Genomic DNA, 21,766 nt, shown 5'->3' with positions numbered 1-21,766 from the left:
AATTCCTCAAAGACTAGAAATCCCCATTTACAGGTTAGAATATAGGCAACAGAGGAGGGTCATCCTCTTCTTCCAATGTCAAGCATTTATTGAAGGTTGAGCACTTGGGGAAGCTAGCGGTTTTGACTGGTTGGGAGGTTTCTGTGTCTTCTTTGGCTGCATTCTTTGGTCAAAAATTGACTTTTGTTGGGGAGTCTTTGGGTGTTTCTCAAAACCCTTCTCTGTTTTCTTGCCAAAGGTATGTTTTGAGTTTGAGTTTTATTCAAATTTGATTGAGTAATAGGAGTTCAAACCCTATTAAGATTTTAAAGATTGATTCATTGTGTGTGTTGCTTTGAATTCAAATGTTGTTTATTCTTTATAAATGAGCTTAAAGATGAGAATTTCATTTATTTTCTTAGTAGTGATAAGATATGGCTAGAGATGTTTACTGCATTATAACATGAACCGTTGAAATAGTGAATTCACATTCACTCATGATTAGTTGGTTTAGTTTTTAGCATTTTGTTTACAGATTCTGTATATTAACTAAACAACTTTTTGGTTTGTAGATGTGAACAAATTCCTCAGTGTATTCAACTGTACAATTAGAATTGAGAAAAATAATGCAAAGACATTTAATGGGGTACTCCAATAGGACTCTTAAAACAAATTTTCCCATCTAAGGTCAAAACCACGAAAAAATCAAAATCCCTCTAAATCAAATTCTCTTAAGCCTGAGAAATTAGAGAAATGTTAAAGAGAACTTATGGTGTCTAACACAAAAGTGACATACTGTTATTGGTGCAATTTAATATTGGGTCTCACACATTATAGGAAATCGTTAATCAATCACAATGCGTCACATCAGTATGGTGTTGGACACCTTAAAGTGCCTAATAGCAATGCTCGAGAAATTGGGTGAGCCAGCTTTACTGCCATTACCAGAAACATCTGGAGAGTTTCCTATTAATGATAGTCATGCAATACTTATGGCGAAAACTGTGATCACTCTGTTGAAAGCAAAGAAAAGAAAGAGGAACAGATCAATGAATAAGAAACAATCTAAATTCGAAAATTGTTTTAATCATCCTACAAATGCAGAAAAATCTATGTATCTAGCAAAAGAAGGAAAAAAATCATGAATTACTTTAAAGGAAATTGCTGATAACAAATATCAAGGTAAGAAGTAAAAACCATCACATAGCTAATTTTTCAATTCTAGAAAACATTTTGTACTACTTGAATTTTGTAGATTTGATTTTGATGTGTTTTGATAATTCATGGTTTAGAGAAAGTGAGAATGATTCACTAAAGTCAATTAATAAAAAATTAGACTTGAGAGTTTGTTTGCATATTAATGATTGATAGAGAACTTCATAATCACTACAAAAATGATAGAATGGTTACAAAACAACTTCAAAAACAAAATTAGTTTAAGATAATAATGGTGAATTTCAAATGTATATACAATAATTTCTTGAATTGCCTTCTTCCTCTCATGTAATAAATTTTTAATCATGGAAATGGAACACACTACAATTTGACAAAAATTTAAAAAAATAAATTATGAAATGGTATTTATCAAACTTACCGAGGAAATTATCAAAAGAAATAGAAATGGCGTCGCCCGGGTTCGAACCGGAGACCTTCAGTGTGTTAGACTGACGTGATAACCAACTACACCACGACACCATTTGATGATTATCAAGCTTATATATTTTTAATAAAAACAACAAAATAAATGTTAGAAATTCTTATTCAATCTCTCCTCGGGTTTTGATAATTCTCCCAATCCTCTCTCGTTGATAATATAGCTCAGTGGGAGTTTTTCTTGTGTGAGAAACAATGGTTAATGCCGGAAATTTGAATTCTCTTCTCACAATTCAGAGTACTACTACTACTACCACCACTACCACAGCTTCTTCTTTCTTGTTCTTCCCACACAAAACTCACCTGAACCATTTCCTTTCAAACTGGAAGAATCCCTCTTCACCTTTTTCAAATGGGCTGTGTTATTTCTCTACCCATCTGAAGTTTTCATCTGTTAATGGCCGGAGACGAACTGGGTCGAGACTATTTTCATCGAAGAAGAAGCAGGGTAAGCAAGGAGTCGAGTTCTTGGAAATGGAAGGTTTTGATGATGATGATGATGATGATATTGATATTAATGATGAAGAAGAAGAAGATGATGATGGAAGCATTATATTGCCATTGGAGAAGATGAACAAGTGGTTGGAGAATAAGCCACGTGGGTTTGGTGTTGAGAAGGTTTATGATACTTCCATTGAAGATAAATTGCTTGAGGAATTGGAGCAAGCTAGAGTGGCTCAGGCTGCTAATTTGAATAAGCTCAAGAAGGATACAAACCCAAATTCTGATTTGAAGAAAGATGAAGAACAGAAGAAGAAAGGTTTGTTTGTTGATTATTTGTGTTAAAGTTTCAATTTTTATTCTAATTTCTGAATTTGTGTTTCTGGGAATTTTTGTAGGTAATAATGAGATTCCTCCAAATGGAATTAGAGTGAGGGTTTCTAACCTTCCTAAAAAGAAGAATGTTCATAGAGATTTGAGTTCTGCTTTTAAGGGGGTTCCTGGTATGATTTGTATAAATGCTATGGTTTCTGGAAACAAGAAGACTAGAGACCCTATTTGCAAGGGATTTGCTTTTGTTGATTTCAAGTCTCAAGGAGATGCTATTAGGTTGGTACATTTTGATATTACCTTATAGAGTTTTGCTTCTGAATTTTTGTCCATTGAAATTTTTTTCTTCAAACTATAAAAATCGTTGCAATTATCTCCTTGCAGTTGCATTCTAGTCATTTATTTAAGCAATTTGTTAATGGAGCATTATAAAGTTGATTTAGGCCAGATAAAGAATCTAGACAACATATAAATACATAAATAGCAGTCTCATGATAAATTATAAGAGTATATAGGTGCATTTTTAAAACTACTGTCGGTATGTTTAGTGCTAATATACTGAATTTTAGGTAGCTTAAAAAATGAGCAGAATGTAACTAGAAGGGAATAATTGTAACGATTTGCATAGTTTGGGAGAAATTTTTGTAACAGAGAAAAGTTCAAGGGACAAAACTCTACAAAGGTTATAGTTCAGGGGCAAAAATTTTATTTACTCTAAATTAAATTACGCGAAATGAGACCCGATACTTAATTACATCAACGATATGATATATACAAGTGTTAGACACCAATATTTCTCCTTAAGAGCATTGCTATTTGCTTTATATTGCATAATGTGTGTTACTCTTTAGTTTAGTGGTTTATTGGTGTAAGAAGATATTTGGTTGTTAATGTGTGAAGAGTGGTGACTTGTTAATAAGAGTTATGGCTCACTTTACCAATTAATGAAGAATATATGAATTTCTTACGACTCAATTCTCTCTATTCTTTATGTTTCTACTTCTATCTTCTTCTTCTTCTTAGTTCTATGGAGTAAGCCAACAATCAAAATTTGGCTATTTTGCTATTCTTTACATTAAGTTTTATATAGATTCCAGTACTAAACCAGTTTTTGAATGTGTTCTGTGTAGTCATTGATCATAATGGTGTTCATTTTACTTGGACAGGTTTGTACAATTGTTTTCAAAACAAAATGTAAGTTTTGGCAAAGTTCAGAAGCAAATAAAATGTGAGATAATAAACTCGAAAACATCAGATTCTTCTCTTACACAATCTTCTAGCAACACTTATGGTGTTCCTCCACTTAAAGTTAAGGCTGAAAGTTTGGGAGAGGTCCAAATTGCAGATTCTGATACCGATACAAATGACTCTTCCCCGAATGAATGGGAGAAGAGTTCTTATGTTGAAACCGAAGATGTTGGCAACGAGCTTCTTATGTCAGAATTGGAAGATGGTATGGAGAATTTGAACTTGGTTAATGCTTTAGAGAACAATTCTAGTGATAAGTTTGAAGAAGGAACGGAATCTGAGTCCCGAACTGATGACAATTCAGTTTCTTCAGAAGTGGAAACAATTCGAGCACTTGAGAAAAAACTACTTGCTAAACTAGGGAAAGAAGGGAAGGCTGGTCCTAAGAAAAAACTAGCTGCAAAAGCTAAAGGAGAAAAAGCTTCTAAGAAAAAACAGGTTGTGAAAACAAAAGAAGCCATTCCAGGATCTGCCAAGAGGTATTATATTATTGATAACATTGATTTTGATGAATGCTATCAAATGGGATCAACTGTTTTTTCTGTTTGTTGTTAATGTTTAACACAATTATTGTGTTTGATTGATATTAATGCAGGCTTAAGGTCAGGGAAAAGGCTGTGCTTAATGATGTGATATCTAAATATACACAAAAATCTTCCATTGATTCAAAGGAAAAGAGCTTAGTTAGTGGAATGTGAGTGTGAAAGATTTTAGCTAAGAGTTTTGTTACCTACATTTTTGTATATCTGATCTTGGATTAGACTTAGGTAATAGGTAAATTTGTATGTTTATTAGTGACTATGATCTTCAATTTTTTTTCTTTTTTATATATAAATATAATTATTTCTAGAAAAATATTTGATGATATATCTTTCAAAGTTAAGAATGTAATTTACAATCTCTAATCCATATTACAAACTGCAAATTACATTCCTTTACAGAAAATAAAAGTGAAAAATACCCTAAAGTTAAATTCCTTGGTTATGCACAAGATTCTCTTCTGCAATTGCTGAAATTCCTTCAACAACTTCTCTATCCAAACTCCTTTTCAAAAAAAAAACTTCTCTATCCAAACTCCTCTCAAATATTTTATTTTGTTTAAAATTTGACTCCTAATTATGTGTAAAATTTTATTAGTGTTCATTTAACTCTAATAGTTAATTTGTTATCTTAATTAAAGTCCTTTCAAAAGAAAAAAAAATAAAATTTGTTGGTATTGTGCAATTTTGCAAAATCACCATATTAATTGCATTTGTTCCAAAGAAATATCTCACTAAATAGTACATGGGATGTCACATTAAAAAAGAAATAAAAAAAAAATGATAAGTACAAGTATTTACATTTAGACCCCAAGTGTTGGATTGGGATGATGGACAGGACATCCTTAACCTTATCTTACCAAAACCAAAAGTTTCAACTTCTTCTCACAACAACAAATAGTCATTTTTTTTGTATGTTATTCTTATTCAAATTTCAAACCCCATTAACTTAATTATGTTAACTCATTTGGGAAATTGGATTTCAAGTCCAACAACAACCCCTTTGTTAGTGCCCTGTGTTTTTTCAGGTAGAGCCATAGCCATAGCCAGTGGCACTAGTAGTATTAATACAAAGTTTAGAGAAGTAATAAATAGTACTAAGCTTTATGCTTCTGCCAGAAGAAGAGTACAGAGATTTAATGAAGATGATGATGATGATGAAGAAGAAGAAGAATATGGTTATCATGAAGAAATTGCAATGTTGGAATTGTATAGTCAAAATGTTAGAGATGAAGCACTTCTTCTACAAATTTTGCTCGATGGCCAAGAAATCCAAATCCTTATCTTTAAGGTCACTTGTACTACTTTTTCTTTCATACTATATTTATTTATATTTATATTACTCTTCTCTCTATTCTCTTTCCACTAAACTAAATATCATCTTTGCATGTATCACTTTAATTGTCATTTTTTCAAAATTCAAAAATTTTAATTTATAAACATATAATTAGAATTCATGTTTCTAAAAATTGATTCTTTTCAAAATTCAAAGCTGTTATTCTCATTTTGTATATCTTGAAACAATTTATGACTCTTTTTTAAAAAGTTTTTTTTTTAATTTTGAAAATTGTCACAATTGTAGACATATTTTGAAACAAGTCGATGTAAATAATTAAATTTAATTCTTAAATAAATATAAGTTTAATTTTTAACTGTAATAATACTTAAGTTATAATACTGAAATTTCTATAAGTAAATGACCGTTAAATGTTCAGTCATTATATACGTATCATTTTTTTATTAGTATATTTTAATTAATTTTTAAATAAAAATAAAAAATTTAATGATTTAAACCAATCAAAAACTGGTACGTGGTTATTAATTTATACTTGTGAAAGTTCTGGAAATAAGTTAAGTATTTTTACCTTTCAAAAATTAAATTTAAATATTTATGTACAAGCAAGAGTTAAATTAACATATTTATACCGTAAATTATTTTTTAAAGAATTATATATATTCATAACTTTTGATATTATTTAAGAAATTATTTTGCATATCAAATACACTTATTTTGCATATCATATACACTTCTTCCAGAACAAAGAATCAATTTTTAGAAACATGAATTGTAATTATTCTACAAAGCTATTTTATTAACTTTTAATTTAACCATTTTTACATAGTTTTTATTTTTCTAAATGAAATTTGACAGGGATTCTCTTCATGCTTAAGCTACAGTACATCAGCAGACCCATCAAAGAGCATAGTTCCAGCCAGAGCTGTGATAAAGTCCATAGACAGAATTAAAGGTCCTTTTGACCCATCTAATATTCACTACATTCAAAAAGCCCTATCATGGCAACAATTTAAGACCACTCTCCTATCCAAATATCAAAATACCTAACTCTACAAAATTAATTACTCTTTTTTATTCATTTAATATCACTTCACATCTACATTCTTACTCTCCCACCAAATTCTATTATTGCCTTGTGTTGTGCCCATTATGAGGAAATATTCAAACAAGAAGAAAAAATGTTATAAAATTTGTGGAAAGAGTAGAATGTTAGGTTACTTAGGTTAATTAGTGACCCAACTCTATGTATTGTGATTGCTAGGTAAGAGACTAATAATATACTACTCCTAGTAAATTAGGACCTTGAAGCTATTAAGCTATTAAATGATTGTAAAATACCATTACGCTACACTCAAAAAAAAAGATCAACTATGTAATGTAACTCACTAAATATACTGTTGTATAAATTGCTAATGGGTGATCAACATCCAATCCAATCCAATTGAACCGAACTGATCCAATCCAATCCAATTACAAAAAATTGGATATCCAATTACAATTGGATTGGATGCTAAAAGTTGGATTCTAATTGGATTAGACCAGTTATTGGATATCAATCTCAAAATCCAATTAAAAATCGATCAAATCCAATTACATTTATTTGTTAAAAAATTATTTATATTTATCTATATAATAAAAAATATAATATATATATATTAATTAGATTTTTTTGTGTTAAATTTGTAAAAGTTGATTGTTTTGTGTATTTATTTTCATGATATTTTGTTCTTTTTTATTTTTTAGAAATATTGTTGTTTTAATTATTTAAAATTTTTAGTTGCATTATATTGTAAGATGGTATGTTTATGGAGTATTAAACTTGAGTAAAGGATAATATTTAATTTTTACGTATTTTTCTTTATATTTTTATGTTAATATTAAAATTTAGTTGTGTAATTGGATATCCAATTAAGAAACCGATCCAATCCAATTAGTAATTGGATGAATTGAATTTTGAGATCTAATTAGATTGGATCGGATGATGATTTTTCAAATCCAATTACTAATTAGATTAAATTGGATGAAAAGAAAAAGTTTGGATTAGATCTAATGTCCACTCCTAATTGGTATCACCTAAACATAAATGGGAATAAAGCAACTTTAACATTGAAATAAAAGTGGAGATTTGTTGATTATGGTTACAAGAAACAATTATTAGGACCTTACATGTATTAATATGTTGCATTAGATTAGCAAATCCGATCAATTTAATATCATACAGACAACATATTTCGTCATTCAAAATACAAAAAATAACTCACCATTGTTGAGTGAGTTCTTGAGTTCTTAAACACAATTAACACGTAAATGTTAGATTATTTTTAGCCTATTATTTATGTCACTTTTAGAGTTAATTTTCTTTTTTATTGTCACTTTTTGAAATAAAATTACGCTTGTTTTTTTTAATTTCAAGTTTCGACACTTGAAATGTATAAATTGATCAAATTAAAAAAAAAATGATCTATAAAATAGAGAAAATTTTGTAAGAAAATAAACTAAAACTTCAAGCCTAAATTAGACTATATTTTGATCAGATTTTAGAGAAAGTTAAAATATAAAAGTTCTAGATCTCTCTTTTAACTTTTTGGAATCTTGAATCGTCCAATTCAAAGTAATATCAAGAGAATTATGGCCAAAATACTATTAGTAATCGCAACAGAAAAATTTCTAAAAATAAAAAAGATAAAAGGATAGTCTTCTCTAGTGGAGTTGCGGCTAAGCATGAGTTTTATCTTTTTTTCAGTTTAACATTTAAATCTTTTTAGTATCTTTTAAGTAATTTTGTTAGCTTATATAAACACATTATTATTAGTATTTTTAAGAGATTTTCAGAGCTCAAAAAATTCAGAAACTCTTAATTAGCAAGCAATCAGAGGGGACGAAAATTAAAGAGCTGAAGTAACCGAGAAGGCTTTTTCGACGGAGTGTGAAAATTAAAGATGTGGCCAATCTAGATGGTTCTCATGTGAAGCTTGTCTTCCGTAAATGTAGTGTCTTCCAGATAACTTGTCATTAATCTGAAGATGCACTTCTTGATAGTTTACTGTCAATCAAGGATGTTCATCCGGAATGAGAGCTTGTCCATATTAAAGCATATGGCTTGTCTCAAATGAAAGTGCGATCTCAAAGTTGTCGTGAATTATTATTGTTGTTGATGAGCTAGAATATTTAAGACGGTATAAATGTGCCACGATAATTTTAGAGCTATTTTAGGCAACAATGCAAATTTATAAGTAGCTATCAATCTTTGTAATTTGTAGGTGAATCAAACCATAATTACTTGAATGAAAATTGTGATAATGTAAGGTTGAGAGATAGAGTGTAAACTAGTGAGAGAAACTTTTTCTCGTAATGTATGAGAGTTTGTAGAGGATTCTTGTAACCTTGATATCACTGATATTAATAAAGATATGATTATTGTTGTTCCAACTGAGACGTAGAGCATTACACAAGGCTCGAACTCGTTAAATCTGGTGTTATTCTTCTCTGTTTTACTGCTTTAATTCATTACTTGGTTCTTGTGATCTCTTGATGTATTGTTCTTAATTGTGTTGCATGTTTGTTAGTCCGGTATACAAAATCGTAAGTAATTGATTGTTTTCGTTTCGTACAACACATTTAATACACCCGCATAAGAGGGTAGAATGAAATAAAATGATGTGATAGAAAGTAAGTATTTATATAGGGCTATTAGCGGCGAAACTTTTTTGTTTTAATTTTATACACTTAACCTCTTAATATTTTTTTTGGGTGGCAAAATTCTTTTAATTTTACTTTTCTTTATAAATTTGAGGCGCTAGTTAAATCTCACTGTTAAATACCAAATGTATTGCCACTGTGTACACTTGTGTGTGTATGTGACATATTTTCATTAACTTCGAGGTTGTAATGTCATGTATATACGGGTGTACACAATGGTCATCCTACTTAGCATTTAACAGTGAATTTTAAATGACACTTTAAAATCATAAAAAATATGAGAAGGTTAAGTGCATAAAAATTAAAATCATTTAGGAATTTCGCTGACAATTATCTATTTATATATTACAACAACTATAATTACTACAAGAGTAATTTGCAGAGTAAATACCTAAGTTTAACTCATGATTACAAATAAATACCAAAGTTTAATTTTTTACAATAATAATATCTAAGTCATATCTCTAAAACTTCCGTAGGTGCCTGGTCGTTAAGTGTTCAACATGTCATTTTCTTATTGGTATATTTAAATAGTTTTTTAGATACAAAATAAAAAATTTAATGACTTGGACCAATTAAAGACTATCATGTGGTCACTGGCTTAACAGTTAACAGTAAGGTATTTAAGGAATTTCTAGAAATATAACTTAAGTATTATTGCCGTTAAAAATTAAACTTAGATATTTATGTGTAACTAAGAATAAAATTTAAGTATTTACGCCACAAACTAACACTAGTAAGACATCAATTTAACTATTAACACTCATGAGCTCCCACCATCTTGGGCTATTTTTTTTTTTTTTGTTATTATTACTTAAAACATAACTTCATAATAATAATTAAGACTAGGAAAAAAAAGATTTAATAGATATCTTTCAAGACTAGGCAAGAAAAGATATTTTGATAAGCAATAGCATTGTTGTCATTACCTATTTTATTATCTCCCCATATAAGATGAAACAAAAGCAAAGTTTCTTTGTGTAGGTGGAAAGTTCTCTATATATATTTCAAGTTAAGTGATGGTGCATGGATGCACTAATTCCATTTTGGTAACAACAAATGTAAGAAATTAAGAAAGGTGAGATGTGTTAGTGCTCATATATATAGTGATCTTCAAAAGGCTATGGATGAGATTGAGACACCCATACCAATTTTGCCAACCCCAAATCATTTTACATGGCATCTCTCTCAATTTTTATTTTTTTTTATTTTTTTTCAAATCAAGCATGATCATCATAAATTTCTAGTGAAAAAAAAAAAAGAACTATGCACATGCATTGATTTATATAACTATTTTGTCGGTTACAAATATAGTCTATAGTTGTATTAATTAGATTTTTTCCATGCAAAGAAAATATCTCACACTACAAAAAATTTTACTTTTAGTCACAATAAAACTTGTGGCTGAAAGTAAAATAGTTGTGACTAATTACAAATTATCATTCTTATGTTGTCACTAAAAGGTCCGTGGCTAAGGTATTAATCACAAAAATCACAATTTGTTGTGACTAAATGTATTTTTAGTCACAATACTTGTTGTAACTAAACTAAATTAGTGACAACTTGTGTATAAATATTATGTTTTAGTCACAAGTAACGTTTTGTTGTGACTAAAAGTCACATTTAATCACAAAAAAATTATATTGTGACTAAAAAATTATCACTAAAAATAATTATTTTTTATAATGTCCATTAGTTTCAAATCTCATTCCCAATATAATAATAATAATAATAATAATAACTCAATTATCTTGAAGATTAGTAGCAACTCAAACTCTATTTAATTAAGTTGGAAAAAATAATTTTCATTGATTATATTTTGATGAAAATATTTCATTTATTATTGGTCTATATATCTTCACTTTGCCTAGCTTTATTTTTCTTCTTCTCTTTGTCCAACTTTTTCTTTTTTCTTTTTTTTTTCTTTGTCACGTGTACACTATGTTCAGTCCAACATGGCACTTAACACTTAAAATGAACAGAAATGTTAAATTGCTAACAGAATGCGAGTATTAAGGGTTTTACCGCCCAAATTTAGATTTTGGAGGTTAAGTGAAACCAAAATAAAATTTTAAAGATTTTGCCGCCATTTACCCTTTTATATATTATTCAACGACTAATATAAAATGATAAATTTTACAGTTTAATTAGAGAATAAAATTAGAAGACTGAGTTATTTGGAACCTGTTATCTTTTGCTTGTTCATATCAAACTCCAACTATATACAAGTTATCTAATAAATTTAATTAATATAATTGACTTGTCATTTTCCAATTTGTTAAATAAATGTATGAAAATATGTATACACTTCATTTTCATATATCAATATTTAAGATTTCTCATACTTATCAACAAAGAGTATGTTTGGCATTAATTGAGAGTACTATATGTTTTTGGATAATTATTTTCTAGAATTATTATTATCTTTTTGAAAATTTCTCAAATCCATTTTAGCAATTATCTTTGTTCTAACTTTCTATGTCTTTCTATCTCTTCACTATTTTCTCCTTTTTCTATTTTGTTGTTATTTCTTCTGAAAAATAACAAAGAATGAGATGGAAAGTTAGAACAAATGAAAATAAAAAAGAATATTAATAAAGTTTTTATTTATTTATTTATTTAATAATTTAAATAATGAAAATTATAAAATTGGACCGATAAATCTCCAACTCGTATATTTTTATTAGTACTTAGCATATTTGTTAAATTGAGTACCAATAGATCTATAGAATCGTGACCTTAGAGATTATTATTGTAATTTTTTAAAATTGAAAACTTATATATTTGTATTAAAGTAATTTTTTTCAAAAGCAAAAATAATAATAATAATAATAATACCATGCCAAACAATGAAGTGACAATGAAATGAGAGAGAGAGTGAGGGAGAAAAATTGATATTGATAGTGGTTGCATAATCTTTCAAGACTAGCTAAGAAAATAGATATTTTGATAAGTTATATATACATATTATTTTTTTCTTTACTTATTTTAGTATCTCTCCAAATAAAACAAAGCAAATTTTCTTGTGGGTTGCATGCATATTCATTTTTAGTAAAAAAATAAAAGAGAGAAAGGAAAAAAAAAAAAAAAAAGTAAGAAAGAAAGATGAGATCATGTTTTCATGGTATAATCTTAAAATTTAAAGCTATGGATGAGAGAGAGAGACACACCCATATGAGACTATGAGAGTATTAATTTAAGCTTATGTGTTGAATCATATAAACTCCATTATCATTATCATGATATTATTCAAAGAGCATAATCAAAAAATAAACAAATTATACCCTTTTAATAATTAGAATGAAAAACTTAATATCACATTCAACTAAAAAAACTAATAAGTCGCCTGGTGAAACTTTTAAAAAAAAAATGCAAAAAAATACTAAATTTCATATCCAAATAAAAATGTATTTTTTTTAGAAAAGATTATTATTATTTTTTTTTTGAAAAAAAAAGAGTATTTTCAATATGTGGTGGTGGAAATAATAAATGAAAATATATACACGTGGAGGGATGTATGTATCTAATCACAAGATCACATGGATGAGAATTGAATAGATATATATTACTTGTACATATATATTTCATTATTTCTTCAACTACCTTTCTTTATAGTATCTCTATTTACTTCTTCCATTTTTAGATTTATATGTTGTGGCCCTATCTTAACCATTCATTCACATTCAATTTCTCTATTTATAAAAATATGAATTAAGTTGTGCTCATTCATATTGATTGAGAATTTTTTGTTTGAGATGTATAGTAATATCACATTCACAATTCACACACTTATAATTTTTTTTTAGGAAATTAAGTAAATAAAAACATTGACTTTTGGAATATTACAATTTCTTAGTCTTTTATTTGGATAATTATTCTAAATTCTTTGTAAATTAAAAGGTGAAAAAAAAAACGTTTTAAATTCACTAATTTTTATACATATAAGAGTTTAATTACCAAACTCATCATAATATGAGTATATACTTTTTTAATGTTTTTGTTAGGATTTGATTCTCTACCCACACAAAAATATAGACAATAATAATATTTTAGTTTAACTTTAGAGTTAGTATCGAATTACGATAAAAATAATTTTATTTATTTAAAATATTTAAAAATGAAAATAAGAAAAATAAAAATAAAATTAACATTAGCAACTTAATTATTACAGCCAAAATTATTATTATCATATATTAATTTGAAATTATATTTAATTCAACAAAGATGTTAACTTATATATTTTATCTCCTTTTAATAATAAGTATTTTCACTCAAAAAAATATATTTTATCTCCTTTATTTAAAAATTAACATTAAAAAAGTAGTTCCGTTCTTGATAACGAAGTTCGATACTTCTTTCTTTCAAGTTATTTTCAGATTAAAAAATTGAACATAAAATTAAGAATTATTAATATGTAAAGAAAGTATAACTATGTCTAAAATATTAAGCTAATAATTACTTTATTAGAGAAACAATATCTAATTCTAAAAATGAATGTGAGGTAAGTCTTTTTTATATATACTAGGTGATTGTTACGTGCCAAGCCACGTAGTGTTAGTTTTATTTAATATTTTAGTTTTTTATTTTAATTAATAATTAAAATAGTATAATTATTTGAACAATTTGTTTTATAAAAATAAAATATGTGTTAGTATATTTAGTAAGTAAAACATAGTTGTGTTATAATAATGTATGTTATTAATAGTAAAATGTACATTAATCTTCTAATTGAAAAAAGTTATATTATCTCATTTCATATCTAATAATAGCTACACAACTATATATTTATAGACTTTCACATTCTTTGTAAATTACTAATAAGCACCAATAATATTTTCATATTCTAATATTTTTCAACCTTCTCCTCTTGGTAGTAAAATTAAAAATAAAACTAAAAATAAGCACAAACATATAAGGTAAATACTAATTACAAATTTCATTTCATCTTTTTTTTTTTTTTTTTTTTTAATTATTTTTTTAAGCCCAAGCCCAAAAATCTCTAAGGCAACACAATCAATCTTCTTTTATATTATCTTTTTTAGATATTTTATCTATATTTTTCTTTTTTAAAAAATAAATAAAAAAATTATTAATATTCTCTCAAGATAGGTTTGTTAGAGAGATATGTGGCTAAGATGATTTTTTTAATTTAAAAAGAGATTATTAATATTTAAAAGATTGTTTATTTAAAAGATTGTTTAATTTTTTGAGTTTAATTATTGGGTTTATTTTTTAACGGGAGATCAAACCTAATCGTTAAATTTAACAGAATATTCTTTTATTTTTAAGTATATTCTGTTAAACCAAGAATGTTAAACCAAGAAATGCCGTTAGATAGACACTTTTAAAAAAAAAATAAATAAAAAAATTAGGGGTGGCATATTATGTCACCATACCATATCATATAATCTCTATTTATTAAAACAAAAATGTGTGGTGGAGGGTGGAAGAAGATTGATTGGTCAAATTGAATATGAGATAATAGTAATGGGTAGACTGAGCCGCACCCAATAAAAACTTCCAAACGAATTAATTAAACAAAATATCTTGTTTGACAAATAATATGATGTCCACGCTGGCACATCATTCCTTAGATATTTTCTTCTCCCACCAAAATATCCTTTCCCCTTAACCCACGTGGATTTTACTCTTTTCTTTTCCCCCTTGAATTCTCTGTTATTTACCATAATGCCACTCCCATTACCAAATATATACCTTTTATTTATTTATCTATATCAACAACTTACAAATAATGAAAATTTTGCTAAATTAGTGTTACTACCACAACTATTGCCCTTTAAAAACAAAAATAATTCATATAATTTTTTTTATATTTATCTTTTTGGAAAATTACCCCATTTGTTATTTTTTTTATTTTTTTCAAATTTATTTATTGCAATTTAAGTTACAACTCTAGTTACAATAGAGATTTTTATATAAAATTTCGTAAAAATACAAAAAGAATTATTTTAAAGTGTAAAAATAAAAAAAATAAAAAACAAAAAAAAATCCCTTTATCTTTTCAGTTCATGAATAAAAATACTTTTTTTAGAGGGAAATTATTTTATTTTTTTATTACATAAAGACAAAAGTTATCTTTTTTGAATTTGGTCGAAATATCTACTAACACTAAACTTAAATACCAATTCTCATTAGTCATTAGTAAATGCAAAATCTACTAAATTCAGAAGCTAGTTCGTAATTAAAATAAATGAATATGATAAAAAAAAAATATAACACAATAAAAGTAGATTTATTGTGCTGTGATTTAAAATAGGAAAATTTTATTTATACTTTAAAAATTGAAAATACACTCTATTTTATTTTATTATTTTCATTCAGTATATAAATATGTACTTTTAATTTATACCAACTTTTTTTAAAAAGTTTTTTCTTTCTTTTCACATTCTTGAAATATATATATAAATTATATTTTAAATAGAAATTTTTACACCAAAAATCTGTTTTGCACATTTTATTACTGTTTTACTCCTACACGCCCACATCAACATTTTTACTTACCATCTTTATTTTATTACAATAATACCACTTACACACCATTCTCATGCACAGACACATGTGTCATCCCCATCACACATCAATCAACTTCCACTCTCTTCTTTCTCTTTTTTTCTTTTCTATCACACATCAATCAACTTCCACTCTCTTCTTTCTCTTTTTTCCTTTTCTTTTCATTTGATTTTGGATTTTCTTTCAGTTTTTTTTTTTTTGTTTGGAAGATCAATAACCTCCATTGTTGAAGCATAACTACTCATTATTCATCACGATTTTTTATCTCTCATTTTTTGTTCTTCCAAAAAATTTCAACTCTCACTCAACCCACGATTTCTCAAGTTTTTTTCCCTCTCAGTTTATTCTTGTTTCAAATTTCTTTATAAAATGGTCATCACTCGTTCATCCTCATCTCTTTCCCCAGTTCAGAAAAAAAAAATCGAAAATGGGCTTGAAATCTTTGGCTAACAAAGCAAAGGGTAAACGTCCGATTGTTGAAGAGAAGAAATCGAAGCTCAATGTGGAGGAGCAAATGGTTGAAGAAATTTCTAGTGAAAAAGCTAGTGCCTCTGCCGAAGTTTGAACAGAGGTTGGTTTTCAGTTTCATTTTCGTTTCCCCCCATTTTAAACATTTTCTTGTATTTCCATTTCATCGTTTTGGTTTTTTCTGGTTTGTGATATTTTAGGTTTTTCATTTTAAAATTTCGTTTGGTTTTCTTTGGATTTTTAGGACTTTATTTTTGTTTAATCAATTTTATTTTGTTCTTGGGTTTGGCATTTTAGTTTGTTTCTTATTATTTTCGTTCCATTTTTGTTGTGTTTTATGTTCTGTTTGTGTTTCTAGTTTTTTTTAGATATTTTGAAACATTTGTTTTTGTTTTAGTGTCTCTAATCAGTGGGTTTTAGTTTTTTTTTCTAGTTTTTTAATAGTTTAATATGTTTATGTATGATGTGTTTTGGGAATATTATTAGGTATAGTTGTTTGCTGTTCTTTTTTAGGTAACAATTCGATTTAGATGTTTGTAGTTTATATTCGTAGAGTTGTTTCGTCATTCATTTGTTTTTAGTTTTTTTATAGTTTTATTATAGTTTGTATACTTGTTTATTTACAATTTATATTTATTGCTGTTAATAAACTATAATAAAACTAAAATGAAACTATTAAGAAACGTTTAAATTTATTTCAGAAACTAACTATTTCTCAAAGTGTTTTTTCCTTTTCTTATTTCCAAAATAAATTCTTGCAAACAATTGAATTAAACTAATATAAAATAATGATGCAACTGTAAATCAACTTGAAAAACCACAACACTTAATTCAATTTAATATAGTTGTGGTCATTGTGCTTTTTCATCAGTTTTATTTGAATCAGATCAATTGAATTAATAGTTGTATTTTTCTCGCTTTGGTTTCATTTTGGTTGTTTTGCAGTTTTGAAACGAGCGCGTATTTTCATCTTCATGGTTCGCTCTGTACAGCTGAAGGCTTAGTGCATGTGGTATTTTTGTAAATATTTGTATGTGGACTGTATAAATGTTTAATGGGCCGGCCCAAAGTATTTTTGTAATTTTTTTTCCTTTTTTGTATTTTTTTGTTTTTTTCCCTTTTAAATATTAACCCAAAAAAATTAAAATTAAATTAAATATAAAATCTTATTAGAGTAAAAATAAACAAAATATATATATACTATTAGACAAAAAATTAAAACAATGATTAAAATTAACATAAAAATGTAATAAAAAAATATTAATAATAAATTTCTAAAATTATTATTATTATTATTTTAATGTTACAGTACAATTATAATTTTATAAATTGTAAAATAAACTTAAAAGTATGTCATTTATTAATTTCAAATAAGTATAAGGTTTTTTTTTTAAATAGATATAAAGTATGTTAATAAATTTTTTTATAAAATTATTTTACTTATAAAAAAATTCATAAAGGCTATTTTGCATACTATTTTTGTTTTTAAATTCTAGACTTGAAATTAGGAAGGGTAATGTTGTAGTTCAGAGACATTAGGAAGGGCATTTTCGTAAAATAACAGAAACAAATATATAAAATGAAGTTCATATAATATCTTCAAACACTGCTCATGAAAGCACTTCTTCCATTTTCAGAGTTTAGAGAGAGAATCTAGAGAGAGAAAATTGAACACCGTCCATGGCTAAAAAAGGAGTCGGTGGTGGTGGTGGTGGTGGAGGCGGTGGTGGCGGTGGAGATGAGGAAGATGAGGAGAACGGTAGCTCAGGTAAGAGAATAAAATTGGCCAAGGCTGAAGAACCACAACAACAAAGTCTTGATTTTGGAGAGAACTATGATGATGATGATGATGATGAAGATGATGAGGATGAGTTTTGTAGCGAGCTTCCATTAAGAGCAGAGATCTTGTTCTATCCAATGACGACGCCTACTTCGTTCGTTGTCTCCGATGCTCTAGAGCCCGATTTCCCCATTATTTACGTTAATAAGGTTTTTGAGATCTTCACCGGTTACCGCGCCGACGAGGTCCTAGGTCGAAACTGGTAATAATTCTTTCTCTTGCTTTATTGTTCTTTTCCTGTTTGATTTAAGAGAAAATTGAATTCTTGTTTGTTTGCGACCTAGAAAGTGTTTTTTTTGCTGTTAATACTTTTAATGATTGCAACTCTGTTATAGATCTTAGTACCATTTTGGGACTGAAAAGAATGCCTTTACTTGGGATTAATCTAAATCTCGTTTGCTATGATTTTAAATGTTTTTGAGATTTTTGGTTTCTGTTTGGTTAAAACAATGTAAGTTATGAATTTGGATAATGTTACATTAAGAAAATTAGCATTTTCTCTAAATAATGGTATTAGTTATTTGTTAGTATTTTTCTTAGCCTACCATAAAATTTATGTGAAGTCATTTAGGACTAAAGGTTATGAAAGAAATGAATGAGAAATAGAATTTTCCTAGTGAAGAGTTCATAACGGTATTTAGAGAATATGCTATTTTTCTTAGTGTAAGAGATAAGCTAGTGTATTTGGTTCTCCAACATGTGGAGAAGAAAAGGTTTAGGGGTATTGAAGATATGGCTAAGGGGGAGGAAAAGAAATAAACTAAAAAATTAAGAAGAAGACAAAATTGGTGTCGTGAAGCTAAGAAATTGAAAGTTTCCATTTTTATCTACTTTTGAACTTTTGTATGTACATTTGTATTAATGGGGCAATTCTTTAAGTTTCGTTTCTCTGTGAAAAGGGAGTAAGAGTTTGAGAAGTTTCCGTTGCCATCACCCATCAGACATTCGAAAATGATCAGTGAAATTGTTTGAAGGTCAGAAAAGGTGCCATATAAACCTGTAACTTACTAACTAGCTATTCTTTTATTTTCACAATTTTTCAACAGAGAACCTTGTGAAGAAAAGAAGCAGTCTGTTTTTTTTTTGTTTGTTTTGAATTGGACAAAAACTTTTGTTTTAATTTGAATTGGATAAAATACCTTTAGTTTTAGTTTAACTTGTTGGAGATGACCATGACAACAATTTTATATTCTGATGAAAAGCTTTTTACTTCTGTACTCTGAGGAATCCTATTGCCGTACGTATCAAACCAATACTCTCTCTCTCTCTCTCTCTCTCTCTCTCTCTCTCTCTCTCTCTCTCTCTCTCTCTCTCTCTCTCTCTCTCATCACATTGTGAGTTAGTCGGTTTAGTTTATACTGGGGTTTGAGTCTCAACATTTTCTTTATGGGGAAGTTTTGGTAATTGGACATTTTAAAAGATTTTTTCCCAAGTTCACTTCCTGGGTTTTAAGTTCTGGCACTTTCCGTATTTTTCTTTGCTTTCTATTGAGCTTTCTAGATTTGCTTATCCTTATGGTGAGTAAGAAAACAAAAGAATGAGAGAAAGACACATTGCTCATTGTTATGACTCCACCCAAAATATTATAAAAACACACTGTTTATAAGTTAATATTTTGGTGTTGTATCCAAGACACTGTCTGTGATGCTATTGGCTTATGGTATTTTGCTTTGTTTTACTTCAGTGGTAATCATGCATGTCCATGTTATGGTTTGACTTCTATTTTTACTTCGACAATCTAGTTCTTACATAGTTGTTTTGGAAAGGAATTTCTGCTAACCTACAACGTTATTGTTTTGTTTCAGTCGGTTCTTACAATATAGGGACCCTCGTGCTCAAAGGCGGCACCCTCTGGTTGATCCTGTTGTTGTTTCTGAGATTAGAAGATGTCTTGTGGAAGGAATTGAATTCCAGGGTGAGCTCCTTAATTTCAGGAAGGATGGCACACCCCTAGTTAATAGACTAAGACTTGCACCTATACATGATGACGACGGAATCGTGACACATGTGATAGGTATTCAGGTTTTTGCAGAAGCGAAAATAGATCTGAACCGCCTATCATATCCAGTTTTCAAAGAAACTTGTAGTCAGCAGTTTAATCAGTCAGGGAAGTATCCTTGTATTACTGGAGAATCACCAATCAACCAAGAACAACAAATCTGTGGTATTCTTCAGCTTTCAGATGAAGTCTTAGCTCACAATATATTGTCTCGTTTGACACCAAGGGATGTTGCATCCATTGGTTCTGTCTGCAGAAGGATTCGTCAGCTCACGAAAAATGAGCATGTGAGGAAGATGGTATGTCAAAATGCATGGGGGAGAGAGGTCACTGGTACATTGGAACTGATGACAAAGAAATTAGGATGGGGGCGCCTTGCTCGGGAATTGACAACTCTTGAGGCTGTATGTTGGAGAAAATTTACAGTTGGAGGTGCAGTAGAGCCGTCACGATGTAATTTCAGTGCTTGTGCTGCTGGCAATCGGCTTGTATTGTTTGGAGGTGAAGGAGTTAATATGCAGCCAATGGATGACACATTTGTTCTCAATCTTGATGCTGCAAATCCAGAATGGCGTCGAGTGAGTGTAGGATCATCCCCACCAGGTCGTTGGGGTCACACTCTCTCGTGTTTGAATGGTTCCTGGTTAGTAGTCTTTGGAGGATGCGGGCGTCAGGGATTGCTCAATGATGTCTTTGTTCTCGACTTGGATGCCAAACAGCCAACATGGACAGAAGTTTTCGGTGGAACTCCCCCTCTTCCGAGATCCTGGCATAGTTCTTGCACGATTGAAGGTTCAAAATTAGTTGTTTCAGGTGGATGCACAGATGCTGGAGTACTTCTAAGCGATACATACTTGTTGGATCTCACTACGGACAAGCCTACATGGAGAGAAATTCCAACTTCATGGGCACCTCCATCTCGGTTAGGGCACTCACTTTCAGTTTATGGGCGAACGAAAATTCTTATGTTCGGTGGTCTAGCCAAGAGTGGGAACCTAAGATTGCGATCTGGAGAGGCATACACCATTGATTTAGAAGATGACGAGCCCCGGTGGAGATTACTGGAATGTAGTGCATTTACCGGTGTTGGCAGCCAAAGTGCTGTTGTTCCTCCTCCTAGACTAGATCATGTTGCTGTGAGCATGCCTTGTGGAAGGATCATCATCTTCGGTGGATCCATTGCCGGGCTTCACTCACCTTCGCAACTCTTCCTTTTGGATCCTTCCGAGGAAAAACCATCATGGAGGATTCTTAATGTTCCAGGACAACAACCGCCGAAATTTGCTTGGGGTCATAGCACTTGTGTGGTTGGAGGGACAAGGGTCCTAGTATTGGGCGGCCACACGGGTGAGGAGTGGATACTCAACGAATTGCATGAGCTGTGCTTAGCAAGCCGACAGGACTAAAAACTGATCCCACACCAACATCATTCTGGGACAAAAAATTTTGTTTCATGGCTCATGCCATTTCGGGTTCTTCGATAGTTCCTATACTGCATTTTGTAGCATTTGTAATTTGCTTAGATCAAATTCTGGTGAGGTTCTTCTGATGTGTTGTGGATTTGTTTATTATTAGCTCTGTATCATATCATATATATATGTAAAGATCTTTGTGCCTATTTCATTTGACCTTTTTGTACATTTTGAGCATAGGATAAAAACTTATTTGGTATGTTAATGAGTGCCCTTTGGCATCTTCTAGTTAGTTTCTTATACTATTTGTACTGATTTTGGTTATTTCAT

General features: G+C 29.1%; 3 protein-coding genes and 1 non-coding gene across 4 annotated transcripts; 3 read left to right on the top strand and 1 right to left on the bottom strand.

Moving 5' to 3' along the window:
* Positions 1-1,600: 1,600 nt before the first annotated feature.
* TRNAV-AAC (transfer RNA valine (anticodon AAC)) lies at positions 1,601-1,674 on the bottom strand. Its single transcript has one exon. It is a non-coding gene; the product is annotated as a tRNA-Val (tRNA).
* A 66-nt stretch (positions 1,675-1,740) lies between these two features.
* Positions 1,741-4,518, top strand: LOC115714908 (uncharacterized). The gene is made up of 4 exons (XM_061113172.1): positions 1,741-2,392; positions 2,472-2,682; positions 3,570-4,130; positions 4,247-4,518. Exons 1-4 carry the CDS (start codon positions 1,828-1,830, stop codon positions 4,347-4,349), a joined length of 1,440 nt encoding a protein of 479 aa, XP_060969155.1. The 5' UTR covers positions 1,741-1,827; the 3' UTR covers positions 4,350-4,518.
* Positions 4,519-4,994: 476 nt separating this feature from the next.
* LOC115712401 (uncharacterized) lies at positions 4,995-6,863 on the top strand. Its single transcript, XM_030640670.2, has 2 exons — positions 4,995-5,481; positions 6,343-6,863. The coding sequence occupies exons 1-2, from the start codon at positions 5,146-5,148 to the stop codon at positions 6,532-6,534; spliced, it is 528 nt and encodes a 175-aa protein (XP_030496530.2). The 5' UTR covers positions 4,995-5,145; the 3' UTR covers positions 6,535-6,863.
* Positions 6,864-17,790: 10,927 nt separating this feature from the next.
* On the top strand, positions 17,791-21,642 carry LOC115714162 (adagio protein 3). Its single transcript, XM_030642731.2, has 2 exons — positions 17,791-18,227; positions 19,831-21,642. The coding sequence occupies exons 1-2, from the start codon at positions 17,866-17,868 to the stop codon at positions 21,428-21,430; spliced, it is 1,962 nt and encodes a 653-aa protein (XP_030498591.2). The 5' UTR covers positions 17,791-17,865; the 3' UTR covers positions 21,431-21,642.
* Positions 21,643-21,766: the final 124 nt, after the last annotated feature.

This window comes from Cannabis sativa, chromosome 4, assembly GCF_029168945.1.
Source record: "Cannabis sativa cultivar Pink pepper isolate KNU-18-1 chromosome 4, ASM2916894v1, whole genome shotgun sequence".
Classification (NCBI taxonomy): Eukaryota; Viridiplantae; Streptophyta; class Magnoliopsida; order Rosales; family Cannabaceae; genus Cannabis; species Cannabis sativa.
The sequence above is the reverse complement of the archived record's forward strand: the minus strand, read 5'-3'. Positions and strand labels throughout refer to the sequence as shown.

Excerpts from the sequence above, each read along its gene's own strand:
- LOC115714908 (XM_061113172.1), top strand. The coding sequence starts at position 1,828 with ATGGTTAATGCCGGAAATTTGAATTCTCTTCTCACAATTCAGAGTACT. Across the intron at positions 2,393-2,471 it reads TGAAGAACAGAAGAAGAAAG|GTAATAATGAGATTCCTCCA; the intron begins GTTTGTTTGTTG and ends GAATTTTTGTAG. Across the intron at positions 4,131-4,246 it reads ATTCCAGGATCTGCCAAGAG|GCTTAAGGTCAGGGAAAAGG; the intron begins GTATTATATTAT and ends ATATTAATGCAG.
- LOC115712401 (XM_030640670.2), top strand. The coding sequence starts at position 5,146 with ATGTTAACTCATTTGGGAAATTGGATTTCAAGTCCAACAACAACCCCT. Across the intron at positions 5,482-6,342 it reads TCCAAATCCTTATCTTTAAG|GGATTCTCTTCATGCTTAAG; the intron begins GTCACTTGTACT and ends GAAATTTGACAG.
- LOC115714162 (XM_030642731.2), top strand. The coding sequence starts at position 17,866 with ATGGCTAAAAAAGGAGTCGGTGGTGGTGGTGGTGGTGGAGGCGGTGGT. Across the intron at positions 18,228-19,830 it reads GAGGTCCTAGGTCGAAACTG|TCGGTTCTTACAATATAGGG; the intron begins GTAATAATTCTT and ends GTTTTGTTTCAG.